This window comes from Atheta coriaria, unplaced genomic scaffold (assembly GCF_025399875.1).
Source record: "Atheta coriaria isolate IRGN ID8LTWV9N9 unplaced genomic scaffold, Caltech_Dcor_3.1 hic_scaffold_3_pilon, whole genome shotgun sequence".
Classification (NCBI taxonomy): Eukaryota; Metazoa; Arthropoda; class Insecta; order Coleoptera; family Staphylinidae; genus Dalotia; species Dalotia coriaria.
The window spans coordinates 9295011-9315934 of NW_027045445.1; the positions used below are offsets into that span (position 1 = coordinate 9295011).

The following is a 20924-nucleotide window of genomic DNA, read 5'->3' on the forward strand; positions in this document are numbered from 1 at the left end:
GCAATGCATTGTACACGCTTCACGCACATAAGATTTATATACTATATGATTTAAGACACCGATACTGAAAACAACAAAGGGGATGCCACAAAGAACTAAGAATTAGTTTATAACATTACAATGTGTTTTATTGACAACATTTAAAATACATTTATCTTTCAAATAAAAAAAAAACATTGACGAATCTCAAATCTCGTAGCAATAAAGACTTACCTTAAAATGTGCGCACCTCCAATACTTCTTTCATGTATATCGCAGTTTCCATGACTCCCAAATTCAAAAACTGAGCACCAACGTTGTCTATCAGCAAGAATTAATAATAAAACCAAGTTTTGCCAATATGCGAGAAGATAAACGACTGCCGATGAACACGCACGATGCGCACATAAGACCAACACCGTTGCAGATAATTCCATAACCGAATAATACTTAGCGACGGCCGACGGAACATCCCAAGCGCACAGACGTACAGGTTGCTCCACATTAGCCTGTTACGAAAGACCGATGAAGGCAATTACAGAATTAAAGTAAGAAATGCGAAAAGTCGCACGAAGATCGACTGATGAACAAAACACGTGTTAACTGTAGAACAGCGCGCGATCGACTAAACTGTCGAGAGAATTGATATCAGGCGTAAACAAAGCAGATAGCAAAAAACGCTCTCAGTGAAAATACATTTATAAGTTAAAAATGTACAAGTTTCGACTTGTAGTAAGCAAATATAAGTGCCGATTCTGAACCGGATGCCATAAAAAGTGTCATATTGTAGTTAATGATAAACGCTATTTGCGACACGTGACAACACGTCCATAGCAGTGAATTGACTATTTACAGTGCTGCGCTTTAACGCTGCACTTAACAAAGCAAAGAGTAAATGCAAACTAACAATTTGCACTTGATAAACAAATTTATCAGGTAGTAATGCATTCATAGGAACATTGCTTTCATGTGCAGCAAATTACATTTAACACTAACTGCAACATGGCGGTATCGAATCAAAACATAACACACATTAATTCGACAATACAAATTTGTGCAATATATCTACAGACTAAAACAAGTTTAAAATTATTGTAGCATTTTGTGCACAGAATCAAAATCAGCCGAATTCTGCTCATTTTAGTCCAAACTAAATTTATAACTAAAGTTTGACGTTGCTTATCTCAGTCAAACTAAAGAATAACTAAAGCTTAAAATATAGAATAAAATGTAAATATAAACTAAAGATTTCGTCGGGCGTGGAATTGAATATGACTATAGTAAAAATAATGCAATGTAACTTATATCACAAGGCAATACAATATGACATGTTACGCAATAGCAATACAATCTAACATTTATTGCAACAACAATTTGTAATGAAATCTTGGGCTGCATTTTGAAATAAAGTGTGTCGTAAAACTAAATTTGCCGCTGTTTTCCAGCAGCATTAAATTTTCAATCAAGTTGTTTTCATATTATATAAACAAATACATATTCTTAAAATCGCAGGTAACAATTCTTCAGCTCTTGTTCAGTCTCGTCGAGTCTTATCCTGCGCAACTGGTTGGATTTTGAAGCTGGTTTCACATCTCCGACATTTCAAGTCTTTCTTTTTTCGCACTCTTCTTCTTAGGTTCATCCTCGGTGCTACCTTTCATAAACGACGCCGCGTTAAACCTAAAATATACATATTATTAGAATGCAACGTATGTATATTTTTAGTCTTTCGTGATATGAAATGCCCCAAAGTATATGAAAAATGATATCAAAAATAAAATATTACATAAGATTACTTACATTTTGGGAAAAATTAAGCGGTGTCCTGAGAACACGTTGTAAAGAAACCTAAAGATGCTTTCTTGTTAGGCTTGTTCTATTTTCAACAAAACTCTCTCCAATACAGGGCGAGAAATCATTTTGTCCGGCACCATAATCTGCGTAAAAAATTTAGGAAAACATTAAATTCTATCACTTACAATTTGGAACAAATCCGAAAATCCTAACACGTTCTGAGAAAACCAAAAGACGCGATAAGCCCGTGCAAATTAATAGGTCGGTTCCACATCCACCTGGGGTGAAAACAAAACTGCATTAGCATAACAACGAACAAGGAGTAATTCAAACAATTAACATCCAATTTACTCACCTTGGTACTGATTCTCACGGCAAACTAGACTAGAATCCAAAAATCAAATAAACAGCCCATCTTTAAAAACGGGTCTGTTGTTCTTAAGACGGTGCTCCCGAGAACTATAAAAAAAGAGAATTAAATATAGTAGTTTATAGTTTATAGTAGTACTTTTTATGTACAATTTTTAAGGCTCATATAGAACACAAACATTTTTGTAAAGGTTACTTCACCCTTTATATATGTGTGGGACAGCAAAATATTCTTTATTTCTATTTCAGTGCTAAAGTGATAGAATTATAACACTTCACATTGTAAAATTGAAATAAATAATTATATAAGTTATTATATTAACTTAATAAAAACAATAGTAAAATTTTATATATTTATGTTATATATATTATATTTTATGTATAATTGTGACAACATATCGGGGCTAAGCTAACACACACGTGGATTGTAAGCGTACTTTACACTTTATAAAACACGTTTAAATGTCAATAAATTTATATTTATTTCCTTCCCTGTGTTACTGAGTTATAATTGTAACTCAACTTCATATAAATTTAACCTAACAATTAAATAAAATTTTAAATATTTATGTTTTATGTATTATATTTTATGTTGGCATTCGTGGTTGGTATAATTGAGACAATCTACCGAGGCTAAGTTAACACGCACGTGGTGTGTAAAGCGTACTTTACACTTAATATAACACGTTTATATGCCAATAAACTTATATTCACTTGTTAGTGTTTGTATTATAATTGTAACTCCACTTTTTAAAATTGAAATAAATAATTATATAACTGATTATGTTAACTTAATAACAACAAAAGTAATTTTTTTATATTATATTATTTATTTTATAACTTAGGTAGAGCCACATTTCCACCGAGTGTTTTGAAAATTCACACAAATCGTAAAAGTTTAAGAAGTTTAAAGTTTAAAGTTTAAGCATTTCTAGCGTGATTTCGAGAGGCGGCGATGTCGCATCGTATAAAATGCCTGTCGCTTTATCTAAATTTGAAAATATCATTAAAATCGCACAAACGGTTCCCGAGATACAGCCAAATTTCCACCGAGTGTTTTGAAAATTCACACAAATCGTAAAAGTTTCCGAGCAATTTAAAGGCATTTCTAGCGTGCTTTCGGGGGGCGGCAATGTCGCATCGTATAAAATGCCTATCGCTTTAACTAAATTGGAAAATATCGTTAAAATCGCACAAATGGTTCCCGAGATAAAGCCAAATTTCCACCGAGTGTTGCGAAAATTCATACAAATCGTAAAAGTTTCAGAGCAATTTTAATGCATTTCTAGCGTGATTTCGGGGGGCGGTAATGTCGCATCGTATAAAATGCCTATCGCTTTATCTAAATTTGAAAATATCATTAAAATCGCACAAACGGTTCCCGAGATACAGCCAAATTTCCACCGAGTGTTTTGAAAATTCACACAAATCGTAAAAGTTTCAGAGCAATTTTAAGGCATTTCTAGCGTGATTTCGGGGGCGGCAATGTCGCATCGTATAAAATGCCTATCGCTTTATCTAAATTTGAAAACAGTGTTAAAATCGCACAAACGGTTCCCGAGATACAGCCAAATTTCCACCGAGTGTTTTGAAAATTCACAGCAATCGTAAAAGTTTAAGAACGATTTTATAGCATTTGTAGCGTGATTTCGGGGGGCGGCGATGTCGCATCGTATAAAATGTCTATCGCTTTATACAAATTTGAAAATATCATTAAAATCGCACAAACGGTTCCCGAGATACAGCCAAATTTCCACCGAGTGTTTTGAAAATTCACACAAATCGTAAAAGTTTCAGAGCAATTTTAAGGCATTTCTAGCGTGATTTCGGGGGGCGGCAATGTCGCATCGTATAAAATGCCTATCGCTTTATCTAAATTTGAAAATTTCATTAAAATCGGGCAAACGGTTCCCGAGATACAGCCAAATTTCCACCGAGTGTTTTGAAAATTCACACAAATCGTAAAAGTTTCAGAGCAATTTTAATGCATTTCTAGCGTGATTTCGGGGGGCGGTAATGTCGCATCGTATAAAATGCCTATCGCTTTATCTAAATTTGAAAATATCATTAAAATCGCACAAACGGTTCCCGAGATACAGCCAAATTTCCACCGAGTGTTTTGAAAATTCACACAAATCGTAAAAGTTTCAGAGCAATTTTAATGGCATTTCTAGCGTGATTTCGGGGGCGGCAATGTCGCATCGTATAAAATGCCTATCGCTTTATCTAAATTTGAAAATATCATTAAAATCGCACAAACGGTTCCCGAGATACAGCCAAATTTCCACCGAGTGTTTTGAAAATTCACACAAATCGTAAAAGTTTAAGAACGATTTTATAGCATTTCTAGCGTGATTTCGGGGGGCGGCGATGTCGCATCGTATAAAATGTCTATCGCTTTATACAAATTTGAAAATATCATTAAAATCGCACAAACGGTTCCCGAGATACAGCCAAATTTCCACCGAGTGTTTTGAAAATTCACACAAATCGTAAAAGTTTCCGAGCAATTTAAAGGCATTTCTAGCGTGATTTCAGGGGGCGGCAATGTCGCATCGTATAAAATGCCTATCGCTTTATCTAAATTTGAAAATATCATTAAAATCGCACAAACGGTTCCCGAGATACAGCCAAATTTCCACCGAGTGTTTTGAAAATTCACACAAATCGTAAAAGTTTCCGAGAGATTTAAAGGCATTTCTAGCGTGATTTCGGGGGCGGCAATGTCGCATCGTATAAAATGCCTATCGCTTTATACTAAATTTGAAAATATCATTAAAATCGCACAAACGGTTCCCGAGATACAGCCAAATTTCCACCGAGTGTTTTGAAAATTCACACAAATCGTAAAAGTTTAAGAGCAATTTTAATGCATTTCTAGCGTGATTTCGGGGGCGGCGATGTCGCATCGTATAAAATGCCTATCGCTTTATCTAAATTTGAAAATATCATTAAAATCGCACAAACGGTTCCCGAGATACAGCCAAATTTCCACCGAGTGTTTTGAAAATTCACACAAATCGTAAAAGTTTAAGAACGAATTTTAAAGGCATTTCTAGCGTGATTTCGGGGGCGGCAATGTCGCATCGTATAAAATGCCTATCGCTTTATCTAAATTTGAAAATATCATTAAAATCGCACAAACGGTTCCCGAGATACAGCCAAATTTCCACCGAGTGTTTTGAAAATTCACGCAAATAGTAAAAGTTTAAGAGCGATTTTAAGGCATTTCTAGCGTGATTTCAGGGGTCGGCAATGTCGCATCGTATAAAATGCCTATCGCTTTATCTAAATTTGAAAATATCATTAAAATCGCACAAACGGTTCCCGAGATACAGCCAAATTTCCACCGAGTGTTTTGAAAATTCACACAAATCGTAAAAGTTTAAGAACAATTTTAGGCATTTCTAGCGTGATTTCATGGGGCGGCGATGTCGCATCGTATAAAATGCCTATCGCTTCATCTAAATTTGAAACTATCATTAAAATCGCACAAACGGTTCCCGAGATACAGCCAAATTTCCACCGAGTGTTTTGAAAATTCACACAAATCGTAAAAGTTTAAGAACGATTTTATGGCATTTCTAGCGTGATTTCGGGGAGCGGCGATGTCGCATCGTATAAAATGCCTATCGCTTTATACAAATTTGAAAATATCATTAAAATCGCACAAACGGTTCCCGAGATACAGCCAAATTTCCACCGAGTGTTTTGAAAATTCACACAAATCGTAAAAGTTTAAGAGCAATTTTAAGGCATTTCTAGCGTGATTTCGGGGGCGGCAATGTCGCATCGTATAAAATGCCTATCGCTTTATACAAATTTGAAAATATCATTAAAATCGCACAAACGGTTCCCGAGATACAGCCAAATTTCCACCGAGTGTTTTGAAAATTCACACAAATCGTAAAAGTTTAAGAACAATTTTAAAGGCATTTCTAGCGTGATTTCAGGGGCGGCAATGTCGCATCGTATAAAATGCCTATCGCTTTATCTAAATTTGAAAATATCATTAAAATCGCACAAACGGTTCCCGAGATACAGCCAAATTTCCACCGAGTGTTTTGAAAATTCACACAAATCGTAAAAGTTTAAGAGCAATTTTAAGGCATTTCTAGCTTGATTTTAAAGGGCGGCAATGTCGCATCGTATAAAATGTCTATCGCTTTATACAAATTTGAAAATATCATTAAAATCGGGCAAACGGTTCCCGAGATACAGCCAAATTTCCACCGAGTGTTTTGAAAATTCACACAAATCGTAAAAGTTTCAGAGCAATTTTAATGCATTTCTAGCGTGATTTCGGGGGGCGGTAATGTCGCATCGTATAAAATGCCTATCGCTTTATCAAAATTTGAAAATTTCATTAAAATCGGGCAAACGGTTCCCGAGATACAGCAAAATTTCCACCGAGTGTTTTGAAAATTCACAGCAATCGTAAAAGTTTAAGAACGATTTTATAGCATTTGTAGCGTGATTTCGGGGGGCGGCGATGTCGCATCGTATAAAATGTCTATCGCTTTATACAAATTTGAAAATATCATTAAAATCGCACAAACGGTTCCCGAGATACAGCCAAATTTCCACCGAGTGTTTTGAAAATTCACACAAATCGTAAAAGTTTGAGAGCGATTTTATGGCATTTCTAGCGTGATTTCGGGGGGCGGCAATGTCGCCTCGTATAAAATGCCTATCGCATTGCAAGTTTTTAAAGTTTTTAAATTTCGATAAAAAGCAAACTGTCGAGGCGCCCAATTTCGCCGATTTTCGATTGCAAATACCATCCAAACTAAAAGAGATTGCAACCACAAAATAGGATATTATGGAAGATTTGAAAATTCTCTGTCAGATGGATATTTAAAATAATTTAATTTCATGAGTCGATTTGCAAACGATACTCGTGTGTATATTCCGATGCGGTATGTATACGTGCACAATAACAAATCTTATCACTTATCGTTCTAAACCGGTGTGCTTGCGTATGAATAAGACTTCTAGAACGATGCATGCGCGACCAGATGAGTTCAACAAAGACAACAATTTCAGCAAAGGAAAATGTGGAAAACCTGTACTTACCACTATTTCTCGACACGTAATTCCTTGAAATAAGAACATGACGGCGGTGGATTATCACAAAATACAGTTTATCGAAAGAAAACCTCAACGCGAATTAACAAATAACAAACTCACAACGAAAACGATTGTAGCGAAAAACGTGTCTGACTCCACGAACGCCCGGTGCTGAACTAAGCGCGCGTGTAAGTCGAGCACGCTCAACATATACATACAAGCATTTAAATGAAGCGTGTACTTCCACCAACACTTAAGAACCGTTTATCTCATAAACTAATAGAGGTACACAAAAACGGATATCGACATAATGTTCAGCACACAATTCTAGATATGATAAAGCTTTAAAATTTGTACTTTTGAATAAGTAAAAATAAAATTGATTTTGAAAATGACAGCGCCATCTATTATCTTAATTCATTATTAGAGCAGCGCCACCAGTAGCAGTTGCAAGCAGGTTGTTGCTGGTTGTCAACGGGATTGAAGTAAACGTCAAAACAAATTGACGTGGATGTCTCGCCCGCGATGATGGTATTATAATCCTCATAATCGAAGGAAAATACCGAAAATGGATGACTGATAACGTGAAAGGGTCGCCCCGCACGCATTGTATACAACAACGACCGCCCGCCGCATAAGTTTACGTACACGACGCCAAAGACGCCGCATCGCCAATCCATCAACTGGCATAATTCGGTAAGCATGAGCTGGGGCACCAACCCGGAGACAATTTCACAATTGTCGGTCGATGCTCATTAATATTAATTTAAACGGCATATAATTGGACCATTTATTGACCTAATTACTTGTGTTTTAGGCTTGCATTTGTACAAATATTAGAATATAATCATGGATGAGGATTTATTATCACCAGGGAGTAGCAAAAAAAGTGTAGTGTCACAGGCATGGACTCGAATTTCACAGGTAATTTACCTTATTCACATTATTTAAATGCCTCACATTAATATAAAAGTTAGAAAATATTAATATGCTTAATACTATATGAAATGACTAGAAAATTAACAAAATATCAATGCAAAACAATTAGATATATCAAAGTCAGCTGGATAGTTGGACGCCGTATCCAAAAGGTCGTTGGGGTGGCGCTCTAGCGCTGCTCGTGCTTTTCTCCTTCCGCATCATCAGCAAGCAGGTACGCCGCCGGCACGGCACCCTTAGTATAATTTGCTTTCTCTGTTTGTAGTGGTACCAGGGCGTGGTGGACAGTACAGTGCCATTTAAGGCAGGCAGATGGATCTTTGCCGTGCTCTTCGTGGCCGGATTCCTGGCTCGAGTCCTGATCGCGCAGGTATCCTCCCTAATTATTTACATATCTCATCTATCACCTCATATTCTTACTCATTCAGATCTTGTCGAAACGAACAGTTGAGTGTTTTTGTCCACCACCGCCTCTGGGTGCCTGTTAAATCTAAGCAAATTATACTTGGGGTCGGCTCATTCTATACCTAAATGTTAGACAGACTTAGAAAGTAACACAATTTCGTTGCAGGGATGGTACATAGTCACCTACGCCCTCGGCATTTACCATTTAAATCTATTTATTGCATTTTTAACGCCAAAAATCGATCCAGCGATGGACTTTGATGGTAAGACACGTATAAATTTATTAGGCGAATGATATAATATAAATACACTTCTCACCAGCTGAAGAAAATGGTCCGGAGCTGCCTACGAGAGCAAACGAAGAATTCCGGCCGTTCATCCGCCGCCTGCCCGAATTCAAGTTCTGGTATTCCGTCACGAAAAGCACGCTATTTGCGCTGTTCTGCACGCTGTTCGACTGCTTCAATGTGCCGGTGTTCTGGCCAATTCTCGTCATGTACTTCTTCACGCTGCTGTGCATCACGATGAAGCGCCAGATCCGACACATGATCAAGTATCGTTATCTGCCGTTCACGCACGGCAAACCCAAGTACCAGGGACACGAAGACACGGGGAAGGTGGTCGGCGGCGCCAATTGACCCCGCGGATGTTTATAAAATATAAGTTTTCAATCTAGCATAACAGACGGGCGTAAACGTACACGCGTGCACGTGTACAATGAACGATTCACGCTAGCGATTACTTTCACTTAAAACATTGATGAATAAATTTCAACATTAGATACGTGTTTCTACAGATGCATACGCAGTCGGATTGCGGGCATAGTCATGGAGCAAATGGGGAACTTTAACTTGTAACTAGCAAACATAAAATGTATTATTTCGACATAAGTTGTTTATACCGCGAGTTGTTTTCTTGGTGTTTTTCGTTATTCCTACCTTTGTTGGAAGAGTGTGTATTAGTATCATTTGTATTTGTACACCTAATTTTCAATTTACGTGTAAATAAACTTCAAACACTTACACAATTTATATGAAGTGATTTGTATTATGGATAATATTATTAAAATTTTAAAATATGCAGAAAAAATGACAGTAACGCGAAATATCCACTGTGCAATGCATAAAAAACCAAATTGCAATGTTTATGTTGTTTTCATTTCCTACAATTTTGATATTTTGATAAAGAACTCAGGAAAAAATAAATTGCTCGTCATTTTGACATGACTTTCATAAATATGCGATGACGAAGCAAAAATTTGAACGAGTAAACGATATAAGTGAGTATAAAATCAAAAAATTGCGCTAAATAGTTCAATTATTGCTATTTTACGCGTTTTGTTTTAAAAACTAAAAAGAGGTAAGTGAATTAAGTATTTTGCACTCGAATATGCTGTGAAAAGTTTATCTTTTTTCATTTAAATGAAATTTTCTTAAGATGTATGCAGCAATTTTCAACGTTTTAATCTGGTTAAATTCCAAAGTGCAAAATCATGCGATTTGCACTCGTATGTACAAAAATAATATTTTAACAGTTGTTCTCTAAATGAACCAACATGTTAAGATAAATAAATATCATAATCAATTGTTTTTATGATTAAAATATATATAAAAATATGGCACTCTTACGCGAATTGTCCTCGTTCTAATAGTTTGACGATCCGTTTCAATTCCGTAATCCGCAACCGATTTGTTTCCAGACGTTTCTCCAAATCTTCGCATATTGGTCGCGTTATTTTGGACACGATGTGCACATGATTCAAAGTTTTTAATGCCTCATTGTGCATACTAATTAGAAAATCATCGCACTCGTCATCCGGTGCATCTTTATGATTATCTTTCTCTTCCTGCACTAGATTTTTAGGCAATGTAGACAAAGCTTCCAAGTTATGTGTGGCTAGTTTTGAATCAGCAATTTCCAGCTTAATTTCCAACCGACGATCGCTATCACTTAATGATTGGAAGGCTATTACCTGTACTTGATTGTCTACAGAACCAGCATTCTTTGGGAATACTGAGAATATCAAACCAACAAAAAAACGTTCCATCATTTGGTACAAAGCTTGAGTTTTAATATCTAAAAATAAAAAAAATGTTTAAATATTATTTACAGAATTATTAACTTTTCAAATAACTCACCAACATGACTTGGCCAAACTGTAATATGTGGATGCGAGTGATACCAGCCAATTACTCTGAGTTCTTTCTTGAGTCGATTAGAAAGTTTCTCAGCTAAGTTAAAAGATTGCAGAAGTTGTTCAGATGATATTTCAACTCTATCTGGTTGTTTATCAATGCGCCGCAGAATAGTACAAGCTGATATATGTGAGGTAGAAGTAGTTTCATCCACCTAACAGTAAAAACCATCAATTTATAACAAAATCAAACTTAGTAACCTTAAAAATCAAAGCTTACGTTTCCGATTAGAAGACCCATGACTTCCTCCTTTTCGGTGGACAGCGCGTGTTGCAGACATACCGCATATACATCAGCGTTTAAAATTACTTTGTTTAAGTATTTAGGTTCCATCTTGTCCGGTTTTTAAGACATTAAGAAAAAGTTCACGAAGTTTACAATTAGTTAAACTGTTCTTTAGTAAACATCAATGTTAGGCAACCAAGTTAGCAGCAATGCAACGCATAAAATACATCTGCGCAATAAATTATTAAATCATAGTTTTCCGCAGCAGAAATACTACAAAAAATCAATTATTCTAACATTGATCTTATAAATAACTTACTTTGCGTTCAAAATAAAGTTATTTTCATAATTACAAAACATATGCAACCTTATAAACATACAATATATTTATTCCTGTAAAAAGAACAAATTACAATTTAAAATATTTAAAAAATGACTATAAAACTTCTCTGACAGTTATTATTGTTAAAAATTAATTTAAATAAAAAAAACAAGAATGTTAAGGTGAAGTCTGCAATGCGACGGCGTGAAACCATCGTTGGCGGCAGCGGCGGGGGCGGCGTCCGGTGTTGGCGGCGCCTCGACCGTCCACGCGCTCCTTAGTGGTGCGCCCGCTCCGTGCTGGCGAGACGGTATGCGTCAACGTAATGACACCCTAATTGCAAGCGCTTGCAAAACTCGTGTGCGTAGAATCGCATTCATTTCGGTTGTCTTAAATTAACTCCAACAACAATCATGATAAACCTTCGTAAAATTTGCTATAACATCTAATAATATACTAAATACTAAACACAGTGTGCAGTGGTCAAACAATCAATCAAACCGAAGGAAATTCCCAGAGATTTGTAGCAATTGTACAATATAGTAAGTATAAAACAAATCATAATAAATCAGATAACAAAAAAACGTGTTGTAAACATTAGTAAAGGAAATCGAATAATGGTAGGACATCGAAAACAATGAAAACCGGACATTTCAGGCTTGAAGCTATCTGTTGGTGGTAAATATAGAGTAGCATCGCGTACGAGCGCGCGGAGAGAATCCGGAGGGATGAAACCACCGCCGGCCGCCGCCGCTCTGGTGTGCGTCCCCCCCGCCGACGAAAATCGATACATTTTTCGGTCGGATACGTGAAACGGGCCAGCAAAAGCGCAAGCCAAGCGAGGGAACGCGCGCGCGACGAATTCACTTGCACATAACCCGGTTGTATAACCTGTTCTTAGATTTATTAAAAGCTGCAAACACACATAACTCACATCACTTACATCACAAACGACTTAAAAACTAAATTACAAAGTACTACATATCGATTATAATGAAAAAAAACCGCACAAAACTAGTAATTTCAACGTGCAATTTGTAAATTTATTATTTTCATTAATATTTATGCCCAATTAATCAGTTTTTCCTGCTTAATTAGTTGTAGTTGTAGTTTAGCAGGAGTAAATTGCGATGGTGAAGGCGCCGGGTCAGCACGCGTGGTAGTGACATTGACATTTCGCACGCGATGCTCAAACAGTTTATAAAATCGCAGTTTTTCGCAATTTACGTTCATGCTGCAAGGTTGCATACGCTGTTAGATTGAATTTTCAAGGCGAGTGAAATGTAAAAATACCAATATGCCGAGTTTATAATGAAACTGCTGATGAAGGAAAGCGGTAACCTCGATTAATTTCACGTTTTATCGCCGCGTAGCAATCCGGCTGCGGGACGGCGGCTATCAATTAATGATTAGACCCGGTAAACATTATCAATCGCCTCGATCTTTGACCTTATCCGGTATCAAAGCTTTTTGCGATGGAAAGGTTATAAGGGTTTAGTTTTTGTACACGAAATTAACTTTTAATTTAAAACGCTTTTTAAGTAGCTTAAATTGAAGGTTATGTCACTTTTATGTTAAATCTAACCTATAAAAATGTTTTTGAACAAAATTATCAAAACTATTCGTCGTAAAAGTTGATTTTATGCCTTGTTTTGATTTAATTATTAATTAATTACATCAATATGCAGTAAAAAACTCAAATGTGTACTTTGCGCATTGGAAAATTTGATAAAAGTCACGCCATGTAACATTTCCGATGTTGCTACAAAATATACACTTAACGACCTCGCCTGAAAATAACAACAATAACAATCTCGAATGTTGATTTGACCTTTTGCGACATTTATCATAACGCATGACCGCAAACCGCAAGCGGCACGGGAATGTTATATGGAAAGTATAACGTGGAGTGATGTGCGCGTGAAGGCCCTGGATGTCGGCTTAATTCCTTGCCCCTGGCACGGTTCCAACTGGAATCGGAGCCGGGAAGCATAGCAGGAAAAATCGAGGAGAAATTGGGCACGCGGGAGAACATGACACACAAACAACGAAGAAGATGGCCGATGCGACAGAATGAGGCTAGGTTATTCGATTTGGATTACTAGGAAATTTCTCCACATTCACATCGTACTTTCTTTTGCTCGCAATTTTGTCCCGCTTTGGAGTTTTTAGTAAAAATTAATTTTTACTTTCTTCTCAAAATTATTCGCAATTTTATTTTAAAGCAACGCAAAATGCTAATAATGCACTTAAACGCCATCTAGGATTCAATTATTTAATTATAAATATGATTGTACCTCTATATAAACTTTCATCCCTTATTTAACACTCTTTAAATGATAATTTTTAATATTTTAATAGTTATTCTGCTATTTGGAGTAAAGACAAATCCAAAAAATCATAAATCATCAACATCTGTCCAGCCGTTAATGAGTTATCAACGTTTTAACTAACCCTACTTTCTTTATATGCATATAGATAGATATATAGAGTGTTTTACAAATGATACTCTCCAATATACACGTCCTAGTACTAAATTCATCGCTTCGAAAGTTTGTTGTCAAACTTGTAGGGCTCTAGGCAAATTGCTTTAATCAAACTTGTTTGGTTGCTTCTATTCTTCCTTGATAGAGTCTTTGGCTGTTGTGGTCGGCCGCGCGCTGAACTGCAGAATAGTTTCCGCATGGCAGTTAACAACGTAGGCACTTATCCGGATGGAAAACACTTCAAGCCGTCTCGAGTTACTCCAGTTGCTGCTTACGAAAACTACACCAACTAAAACTACATCGTTGAACAGTGTAGCCTCACGGAAAAACAATATATCAAACAAATAGGGATCATATAATAGAAGCTAATAATTATAATGATGGGTTTGGTGTATAATTAAGCCACACATAAATTTGTGAGGATAATTTGCATCGCAATCATGATCTAATTGCATAGAATTATTATGGTTTATAATAGAGCCAGGAATTCATAAATTGCAGTCGGGAAATAATTAATGTATGATCCTTTGTCGTTGCAGTAGTAAAAGGAGGACATTCGGCGACTTTGCTTAGAAAAATTTGCATTTAATAAGGTTATATCAGTATTTTGTTGTTCATAACCTTAAAATTTAGCTATTCAAGTTTACTATCAGTTTTCTTTTGTGTAGAAACTTATTTTAGGTTAAAAATACTTAGAAAACAGCCTCAGACACTAAAATAAAGCATATTTGGTATAATATAGATGGTAATATGCTTGATATATGAAACTAACCTCAAAATTCACTTACTTTCCGGCATATCTGCGCAGTATATTAAAATATCTGCGTCACTCTCTGCTTTTCTCTCTGCGTCACATTATACACCCATTCACAATGTGCTGTTAATTGATAATTAAAATTTCATCAATTTTAAAGTGTTTGCTGCGCAGTTCAAAGCGCTGACCTTCACGTCATGCGGGCTTTTATCCCCGTCACGTTGTTTACGCAAAGTAAAGCATAACACGTGACTTATTCCACATCAATGCCTTTTAATAACACGCTTTGTTGTCCCACATCAATCTCTAACGACTTCCAACGCTTTTCAAACGCGCTCGATATTCATAGCATCCGCAGATGAGTGACGTGCCTGTCTTCAACTCATGACGCCATGACGAAGATAAGCAAGCATGCTGCTGCGTCATATTGTCAGTAAGATGGAGTTATAATGCCGCTGGAATTTACGTGTCCTTGAGGCATCACAAGGAGAATATATGAGACAAACAAAGACGACAGTCAGACATTGTTAAGAGATACGAAACTAAAACTTGCCTGAAAAAAAAAACGAAGAAAATGTTAGACACGGCAAAAATCAACAAAAACTACATACGCACACAAAGTTTGTTTTGAAGATAGTTCTGTAGTACAAGCACGCTGGGGGTGTGCACAGGGGCAAGAGGAGAAGTTGGCGGCGCCAGCGGCTCTGCCAAAACGCGGTGCGGCGTGATCGGCGGCGACGTCGCGGCGCCTGCATCCGTCACGAATAGCGGGGACGGTATTGGCATTCTCGAACATAAAATAAACCCAACGTCCAGCCAACCACAGCCACCCTATGAATAAAACAACGCGGTGAATCTTAAGTTATGCTTATCATATTAATTTAAAATGTAAAATACGTTCCTGCGGTTTTTAAATTTTCTTAATTTATGACAGCCTAGCAATGGCCGCCGGGGACTTACAGATCATTGTTAGGTAGCGCACGTACGCGATAAATGAAGCTTACGATGCGTTTACAGAGAGCACAAGATTTTCGGCGTTCGTTTGGACGCGCGCCAATAAATTGTAGCAAAAGTCGTAAAACGACGCCGAAATAAATTACATCAACCAAACAAATCTTTTCTGTTGGGCTTTTCCAGCCTGCCATGCTCTGTAATTGCGATGAGGAGGCAATAAACGCACCGCATGCATCACAAAAGGACATACGTCACTCATGACTACTGTAAGTTAACTTTTTTGTTTTTAAAAATGGTGAAGGCGCCGGGTTATAATATAAATTTAAATACGAAATAAAATTCCAGTTGGGAAAGTACTGTGATGGCGGCCATACGTGCAGCCCGCCGAAGGACTGCTGCAAGCAGGGTTGCTGCTACCCAGCGGATTCAGTATTCCGCGCCGGTGGCTACACCGTGGGCACCGCCAACGCCGGCGGTGGCGGTAGCAGCATCCACCTGCCCGCCAACAACATGGTGTCGCTGGTCATCGGCCACTGGTACTTCTGGGCGGCGACCACCGCCACCCTGTTGGGAATCCTCTGCGCGTGTTCATTGTGGCGCCGGCAGAGCACCGCCTCCTTCACGGGCGCATCATTATGCTGCGGAGATGTGGGCGGAAGTGGGCGTGTCGGCGATGAGCATCATTCGGAACCAGATTCGAATGGGTCATGCTACGCGCCGCCGCAGTACAGTCGATGCGGTAGTTTTCATCAGGCGCCGCCCCCGTATTCGGAGGTCACCTCCAAACCGGATCTCTACCCGCTTGTCATCAGCTACAATGGTGACGCTGTCGTGAAGTCCAACGGTACCTCAACCGGGTATCTGATGGTGCAGTATTTTAGAAATTTTATTGTTAGACCCGTAGGTGAGTGATGAGTGATTACATCCAAACTAAAACAGAAAAAATAAATTAATTTATGTTTTTCCTTTTTTGAAGGAACGTTATCTGCAACTAGCACAATCGACTCGTTAAGCTCTAGTTTCATATGCAACGCCGCCAATGAGGTACGTGTGTCCTTGAAACACTTCCAACTTTCGTGCAAAAACTCCGCTTGGTGGTCTGCCAAAGAACAATAAAAATAAAATCAATCTACAGAGTGTCACACAACGCTTACAACAAATTTTTTCATTATCCTTGAAGATTTTAAACATTTCAACACTCTGTAGCGCAGAAATCGATACAAAACTTACTTGTTAACCCATAATTTCGCAAAAGTTCAATGTTGGAGTAAGTAGGTAATAAATTCATGCATTTTCCGCAGGCGAACAACATCATACCGCCGCCCTACTCGTGCACAGGCAGCCTGGAAGAAGTCTCGGTAGTCGTCGGCGGTCCGCCGCCCCAGCAACAGCAACCCCAGTCCAATACGCATCAAGCGCGTAATTCAACATCTTCTCCGGTGCCAGCACCCACCCCACCACCGCCCCCAATCGGCGCCATTCTTGGTGTAAGTCCCTCCGCGTCACTGCAGCAGTTTTTAAACTCGCCGCGGCAAGAAGTCGTCGATCTCACCGATTTTGTAAATCGGGCGTCATCCACCGACGATCCACCTGCGTCCAATCTTAGCACCAACAAAGAGGAACCTCCTGAGAGTGTTGAACCCGCAGTAAAACTGAAGAAACGCGAGGTACGTCTGCGTGATAAATTCAAACCCAGGCATCAAGCTTCAGTTGAGTCTGAAAGCGATCCGGAGCACAACTTTTCCGATTTGTTGAATTTATCGGTGTGTGCACCCTCGAGCCTCGTCGCGTCTAGTGTGGTGATAAACGCACAGAGCAATCCACAAATGGATATGATTTACAACAGCGTTACGAATAGTATGACAAGTTCAGATATAAGCAGTCTGGCAAATCTGGGCACGCCGGATTCCCCGCCACGTGCGACCAGTCCCACGCTGGAGATGCGTGAGTTACTGGATAAAATTCAACAATTGCCCGCGCAGCATAAAAGCCCGGTGAGTGCGGAGGCGCCTGCACCAAAGTTAAAACACTACTTTAATCGCTCCAAGGCGAAAACGTTGTACATGCCGTTAACGTCCAGCTCGGCGGTAGGCGGTGCCGGAAAAGAGGAAAAACGCCGTAGTTGGTTCCCGCGTTCCGCGCCGACCACGCCTTGCGGATGTTTCACGCCCAATTTCCCAACTGCACACCACGAAGGCAACGGGGGCGTTACCTCAAAACGCAGCGGAAGTCAAAAGGGCAGTCGTAGTAAACTCTACGATGGTAGTCCATTATTACGTGAGCATGATGAAAGCGATGAAGAGAATGATCGTTCGTGATTTTTCATAACAATTATTAACAATTCGTACAATAACAGAGCGCACGCGGCTAAAACTACAATGATGATGATGAAGAACTAAGAGCGAACCTGATGTTGTTTAAAAAAGTGTACTTATTATACCGCTACAAATACCGCGTAAAACTAAACTTAATCGTAAAAACGTTGACAAGCCGACAGAGATGTACACGACAAGAATGTAAAACACTCGCGACCTATTTTTGAATACTTCTACAAAATCAATTACACTGTTACACTTTCAAAACACTTGGTATAGGAAGACAAGAGAACCCAGAAAATATTGTGCTAGGTTTAAAAAGCAGGAACCCCGTGCTTTCGATGTCAAAATGATTGATTTGGCGTTTTTAAACCTAGCATCCTCGTACGATACGTATTATACACGATACAACAACAAAAAAATAACAAGCGCTTTGCTAGAGTTTAAATGTAAATGGTCAAATGTACGATTAAACAATCCGTCGCGTCTAGTTTAAGCCAACTTACGCCATTAATTCTTAAGTGATTCTCTAAGGATAGATCCCGCGCCGGCCCTATATATATATTCTTACATAACTAATATATTGAATATATATATATATATTATATTATATATTGAATGCTAAAGAGATTGTTTATATAGTTCGCAAAGATATACCAAGTAAACCGCAAATTCCAAACAAATCCAACGCATTGAAATATTATTTAAAAATCGGAGTGCCAACTCCTAACCGGAGAGTTTTATGTGAAAGTTGATGTACAAGAAATCAGGGATGACAAGATAAGACAATTGTTTCAAATTGATTGCATTGTGACTTTGCGATTCGGATCAGTCGATCCCAATTTCCACTTAATTGACTTTAGCGCTGTAATTGTAATTTTTTCATACGGATTCAAAATAAATTGTTCGGATTATGTGAATTATCTCGGAAGCTTTACATCGCATTCACTGGTTTCATCATCACGCACACAAATATAGATTTATATACATTAAGAAAATAAATAGATTTTGAACGTGTCGCACGTGGGCAGTTCGCATCACGTCTGATTGTTGAACTTGTTCGAACGCAGCCGCTCCAATCCGGTGCGTTCCTCTTCTTCGTCACTGGTATAAGAACTCATGCCCAGGACAGCTCCACGTGTACATGTCGCCTGCATCAGTTCCTGATCCGGTCCATTTCTTGTCTCATAAAGTAAAATATTCAAAGTTTCTTCGTAGATTCGCGACTCTGGACATTCAACTTTATTGTGTTTTTTGTCTGTTGCGTAGACGATTGACGAGCAACACACTTCGGATACCTTTTACCGTGTCCGTAGAATGTCCAACAGCAGATCTCACTGGTACTGATCACATCCTTGATAAAAAGCACGCGATTTTTGAACCAGAGTGATAATTTGTCAAACAATTCAATGTTTTTCAGTAGATTATCATCGGATGTAGTGGTATAGGAATATTTATTGTTGTGTCTGTTTATTAGTAGTTTTATAGCTGGTTTTGTTGTGGAGCTGATGAGGCGTTCTTCTTCTGCTTGCGATGTGATCAATGGGACTTGACAGAGTGGTTCAACTTCAGCATGTTTTCTTGCCAGGGCTTGTGCACAGGATTCAGCTAGATCTGTGATGCAATAATATTTTGCTTCTGCTTGCAGCTCAGCTAAATCTTTTGTGCTTTCAGGAAGTGGCACTGATCCATCTCTGAGAAAATTTAAGACAGTTGTGAAGTGTTTACCACATCTATCAATTAAAATCCAGCCTGAAATAATATAATTTTAATGTTTTAGTTTGTTATTCTTGTTCTAAATATAATTTTATTGAATATTACCTTCACAATCAGAGCGTACTTCCATTCGACCACTGAACATTGCCCTCAACATTGTGTCATGCTTTGTAAGTGTTCCAATTGTGGTGTAATGCAATGCACCACCAACGTTTAGCTTCACATACTGCGAGGGGTTGTCCTTGATTACCGTCTTGCCGGACATGTTGAGAATTGCGCTGAAATGATTTGTTTTTAGAATAAATTCATGGTAATTTCAATGACAACTTACGAGTTCATAGAAGAAAAGCGACGAGGAAGCTGTGACCGCAAAGTTTTTAATTATTTCTAAGCATTTTATCAATAAACACACATTAAATGTTAGCTATTGTTAGTTGATAACAGTGGGCTGATAACGTGTTATCGAGACGGTTTTACGCTAACTGTGAATTAGTCATTCACGAAACAGGCGATGGAATCGCACCAATGTCATAAAAGTCATAGCTGTCATTTACCAGCCATGAAAAGTTAGTTACTTTGGTGAAATATTGGCAGCGCTGAAAGATATTCAACAGGATTGGATCAAAAGTTAATTTTGTTTTCTTGTTACTATGGAAACAGTTAATAACAACAAAATGTCTGCAAAGTCATTTTAGACTTATTTGCAACACAATTACAACTAATAGCGTAAAAAATGGTTGAAATGTTAAATAAACTCGGCATTTACTTCGATGAAGTCGACAAAGTGCGCATCCTCGATCCAGAAGTCGCTTCACAAACAAACGTCCTGAAGGATGAGTGCAAAATCTACATTGATAGTAATATAACAAATATCCAATCACTAATACATAGAATAAATATCAATTAATTATATTTTTGCAGAATTAGATGAATTTCAAAAGATCATCGACAGTTTCATCACGTTGGTGGATAAATTGGGTAAAGAAGTAGACAAACAGAAACTAAAAGCAATCAGCGCAAGAAATACTCTGCAAACAATGGAAAAACATCGCGAAGTCGATCAACAACAGCTGCAGGCGTTGGTTTCGGAGAAAAGCATGGAATTAGAACGTCTGAAAAACCAGCTCAACTCTTTACAGAAGACTGAAATGGAACAGAATGAAATTTTAAATTCACTTATTAGTTATTAATGTAAGAGGAGTGATTTATTGCACTTTTGTTTGCTAAACAAGTTTTACACACTGATTTTACGCAAATTCTGACTATTGTGTGTTTATAGAAGTTTTTGTGACGTCAGAGAACGTGAAACATTAAACTAACCTCAAAATAGTTACAAACATTCAAGAAAAGAGATGTAAATTGTTATTATATTTCGTGGAAACACGATTAACAATTGTTAGG

General features: G+C 37.9%; 5 protein-coding genes and 2 long non-coding RNA genes across 8 annotated transcripts; 3 read left to right on the forward strand and 4 right to left on the reverse strand.

The window, feature by feature from the left end:
- Positions 1–106: 106 nt before the first annotated feature.
- Positions 107–7403, reverse strand: LOC135789585 (uncharacterized). Its single transcript, XR_010547605.1, has 4 exons — positions 7219–7403; positions 2129–2232; positions 1780–2051; positions 107–1659 (listed from the first exon to the last, which is right to left on the reverse strand). It is a non-coding gene; the product is annotated as an uncharacterized lncRNA (long non-coding RNA).
- A 277-nt stretch (positions 7404–7680) lies between these two features.
- On the forward strand, positions 7681–9587 carry LOC135804316 (protein RER1-like). Of its 2 annotated transcripts, none has more exons than XM_065318148.1 (5): positions 7681–7908; positions 8030–8136; positions 8261–8365; positions 8723–8819; positions 8878–9587. In XM_065318148.1, exons 2-5 carry the CDS (start codon positions 8062–8064, stop codon positions 9192–9194), a joined length of 594 nt encoding a protein of 197 aa, XP_065174220.1. In that variant the 5' UTR covers positions 7681–7908; positions 8030–8061; the 3' UTR covers positions 9195–9587. The 2 variants fall into 2 exon arrangements, with proteins under 2 accessions (XP_065174220.1, XP_065174219.1); XM_065318147.1 differs by lacking the exon at positions 8261–8365 and adding an exon at positions 8417–8521.
- Positions 9588–9996: 409 nt separating this feature from the next.
- On the reverse strand, positions 9997–11161 carry LOC135804315 (lys-63-specific deubiquitinase BRCC36-like). Its single transcript, XM_065318146.1, has 3 exons — positions 10971–11161; positions 10695–10905; positions 9997–10632 (listed from the first exon to the last, which is right to left on the reverse strand). The coding sequence occupies exons 1-3, from the start codon at positions 11082–11084 to the stop codon at positions 10181–10183; spliced, it is 777 nt and encodes a 258-aa protein (XP_065174218.1). The 5' UTR covers positions 11085–11161; the 3' UTR covers positions 9997–10180.
- Positions 11162–11455: 294 nt separating this feature from the next.
- On the forward strand, positions 11456–18721 carry LOC135804153 (uncharacterized). The gene is made up of 5 exons (XM_065317926.1): positions 11456–11840; positions 15676–15758; positions 15838–16396; positions 16469–16536; positions 16794–18721. The coding sequence occupies exons 2-5, from the start codon at positions 15750–15752 to the stop codon at positions 17808–17810; spliced, it is 1653 nt and encodes a 550-aa protein (XP_065173998.1). The 5' UTR covers positions 11456–11840; positions 15676–15749; the 3' UTR covers positions 17811–18721.
- On the reverse strand, positions 13560–15070 carry LOC135804156 (uncharacterized). Its single transcript, XR_010550986.1, has 2 exons — positions 14557–15070; positions 13560–14496 (listed from the first exon to the last, which is right to left on the reverse strand). It is a non-coding gene; the product is annotated as an uncharacterized lncRNA (long non-coding RNA).
- LOC135804154 (BTB/POZ domain-containing adapter for CUL3-mediated RhoA degradation protein 3-like) lies at positions 18406–20038 on the reverse strand. Its single transcript, XM_065317927.1, is given in 4 exon segments — positions 18406–19110; positions 19113–19559; positions 19629–19801; positions 19855–20038. Coding segments are annotated over 4 exon segments (894 nt in total). The 5' UTR covers positions 19863–20038; the 3' UTR covers positions 18406–18844.
- Positions 20039–20109: 71 nt separating this feature from the next.
- On the forward strand, positions 20110–20871 carry LOC135804155 (intraflagellar transport protein 20 homolog). The gene is made up of 2 exons (XM_065317928.1): positions 20110–20380; positions 20445–20871. Exons 1-2 carry the CDS (start codon positions 20257–20259, stop codon positions 20711–20713), a joined length of 393 nt encoding a protein of 130 aa, XP_065174000.1. The 5' UTR covers positions 20110–20256; the 3' UTR covers positions 20714–20871.
- The last annotated feature ends 53 nt before the right edge of the window (positions 20872–20924 follow it).

Bases quoted from the DNA above. Each gene is read 5' to 3' on its own strand.
- LOC135804316 (XM_065318148.1), top strand. From the start codon at position 8,062: ATGGATGAGGATTTATTATCACCAGGGAGTAGCAAAAAAAGTGTAGTG. The intron at 8,366-8,722 runs GTACGCCGCCGG...ATTTCGTTGCAG, and splicing joins TCCGCATCATCAGCAAGCAG to GGATGGTACATAGTCACCTA. The intron at 8,820-8,877 runs GTAAGACACGTA...ACTTCTCACCAG, and splicing joins TCCAGCGATGGACTTTGATG to CTGAAGAAAATGGTCCGGAG.
- LOC135804315 (XM_065318146.1), bottom strand. From the start codon at position 11,084: ATGGAACCTAAATACTTAAACAAAGTAATTTTAAACGCTGATGTATAT. The intron at 10,906-10,970 runs GTAAGCTTTGAT...TTTTACTGTTAG, and splicing joins TGGGTCTTCTAATCGGAAAC to GTGGATGAAACTACTTCTAC. The intron at 10,633-10,694 runs GTGAGTTATTTG...TTTTATTTTTAG, and splicing joins AGTTTGGCCAAGTCATGTTG to ATATTAAAACTCAAGCTTTG.
- LOC135804153 (XM_065317926.1), top strand. The intron at 16,397-16,468 runs GTGAGTGATGAG...CCTTTTTTGAAG, and splicing joins TTTTATTGTTAGACCCGTAG to GAACGTTATCTGCAACTAGC. The intron at 16,537-16,793 runs GTACGTGTGTCC...CATTTTCCGCAG, and splicing joins TATGCAACGCCGCCAATGAG to GCGAACAACATCATACCGCC.
- LOC135804155 (XM_065317928.1), top strand. From the start codon at position 20,257: ATGGTTGAAATGTTAAATAAACTCGGCATTTACTTCGATGAAGTCGAC. The intron at 20,381-20,444 runs GTAATATAACAA...ATATTTTTGCAG, and splicing joins GTGCAAAATCTACATTGATA to AATTAGATGAATTTCAAAAG.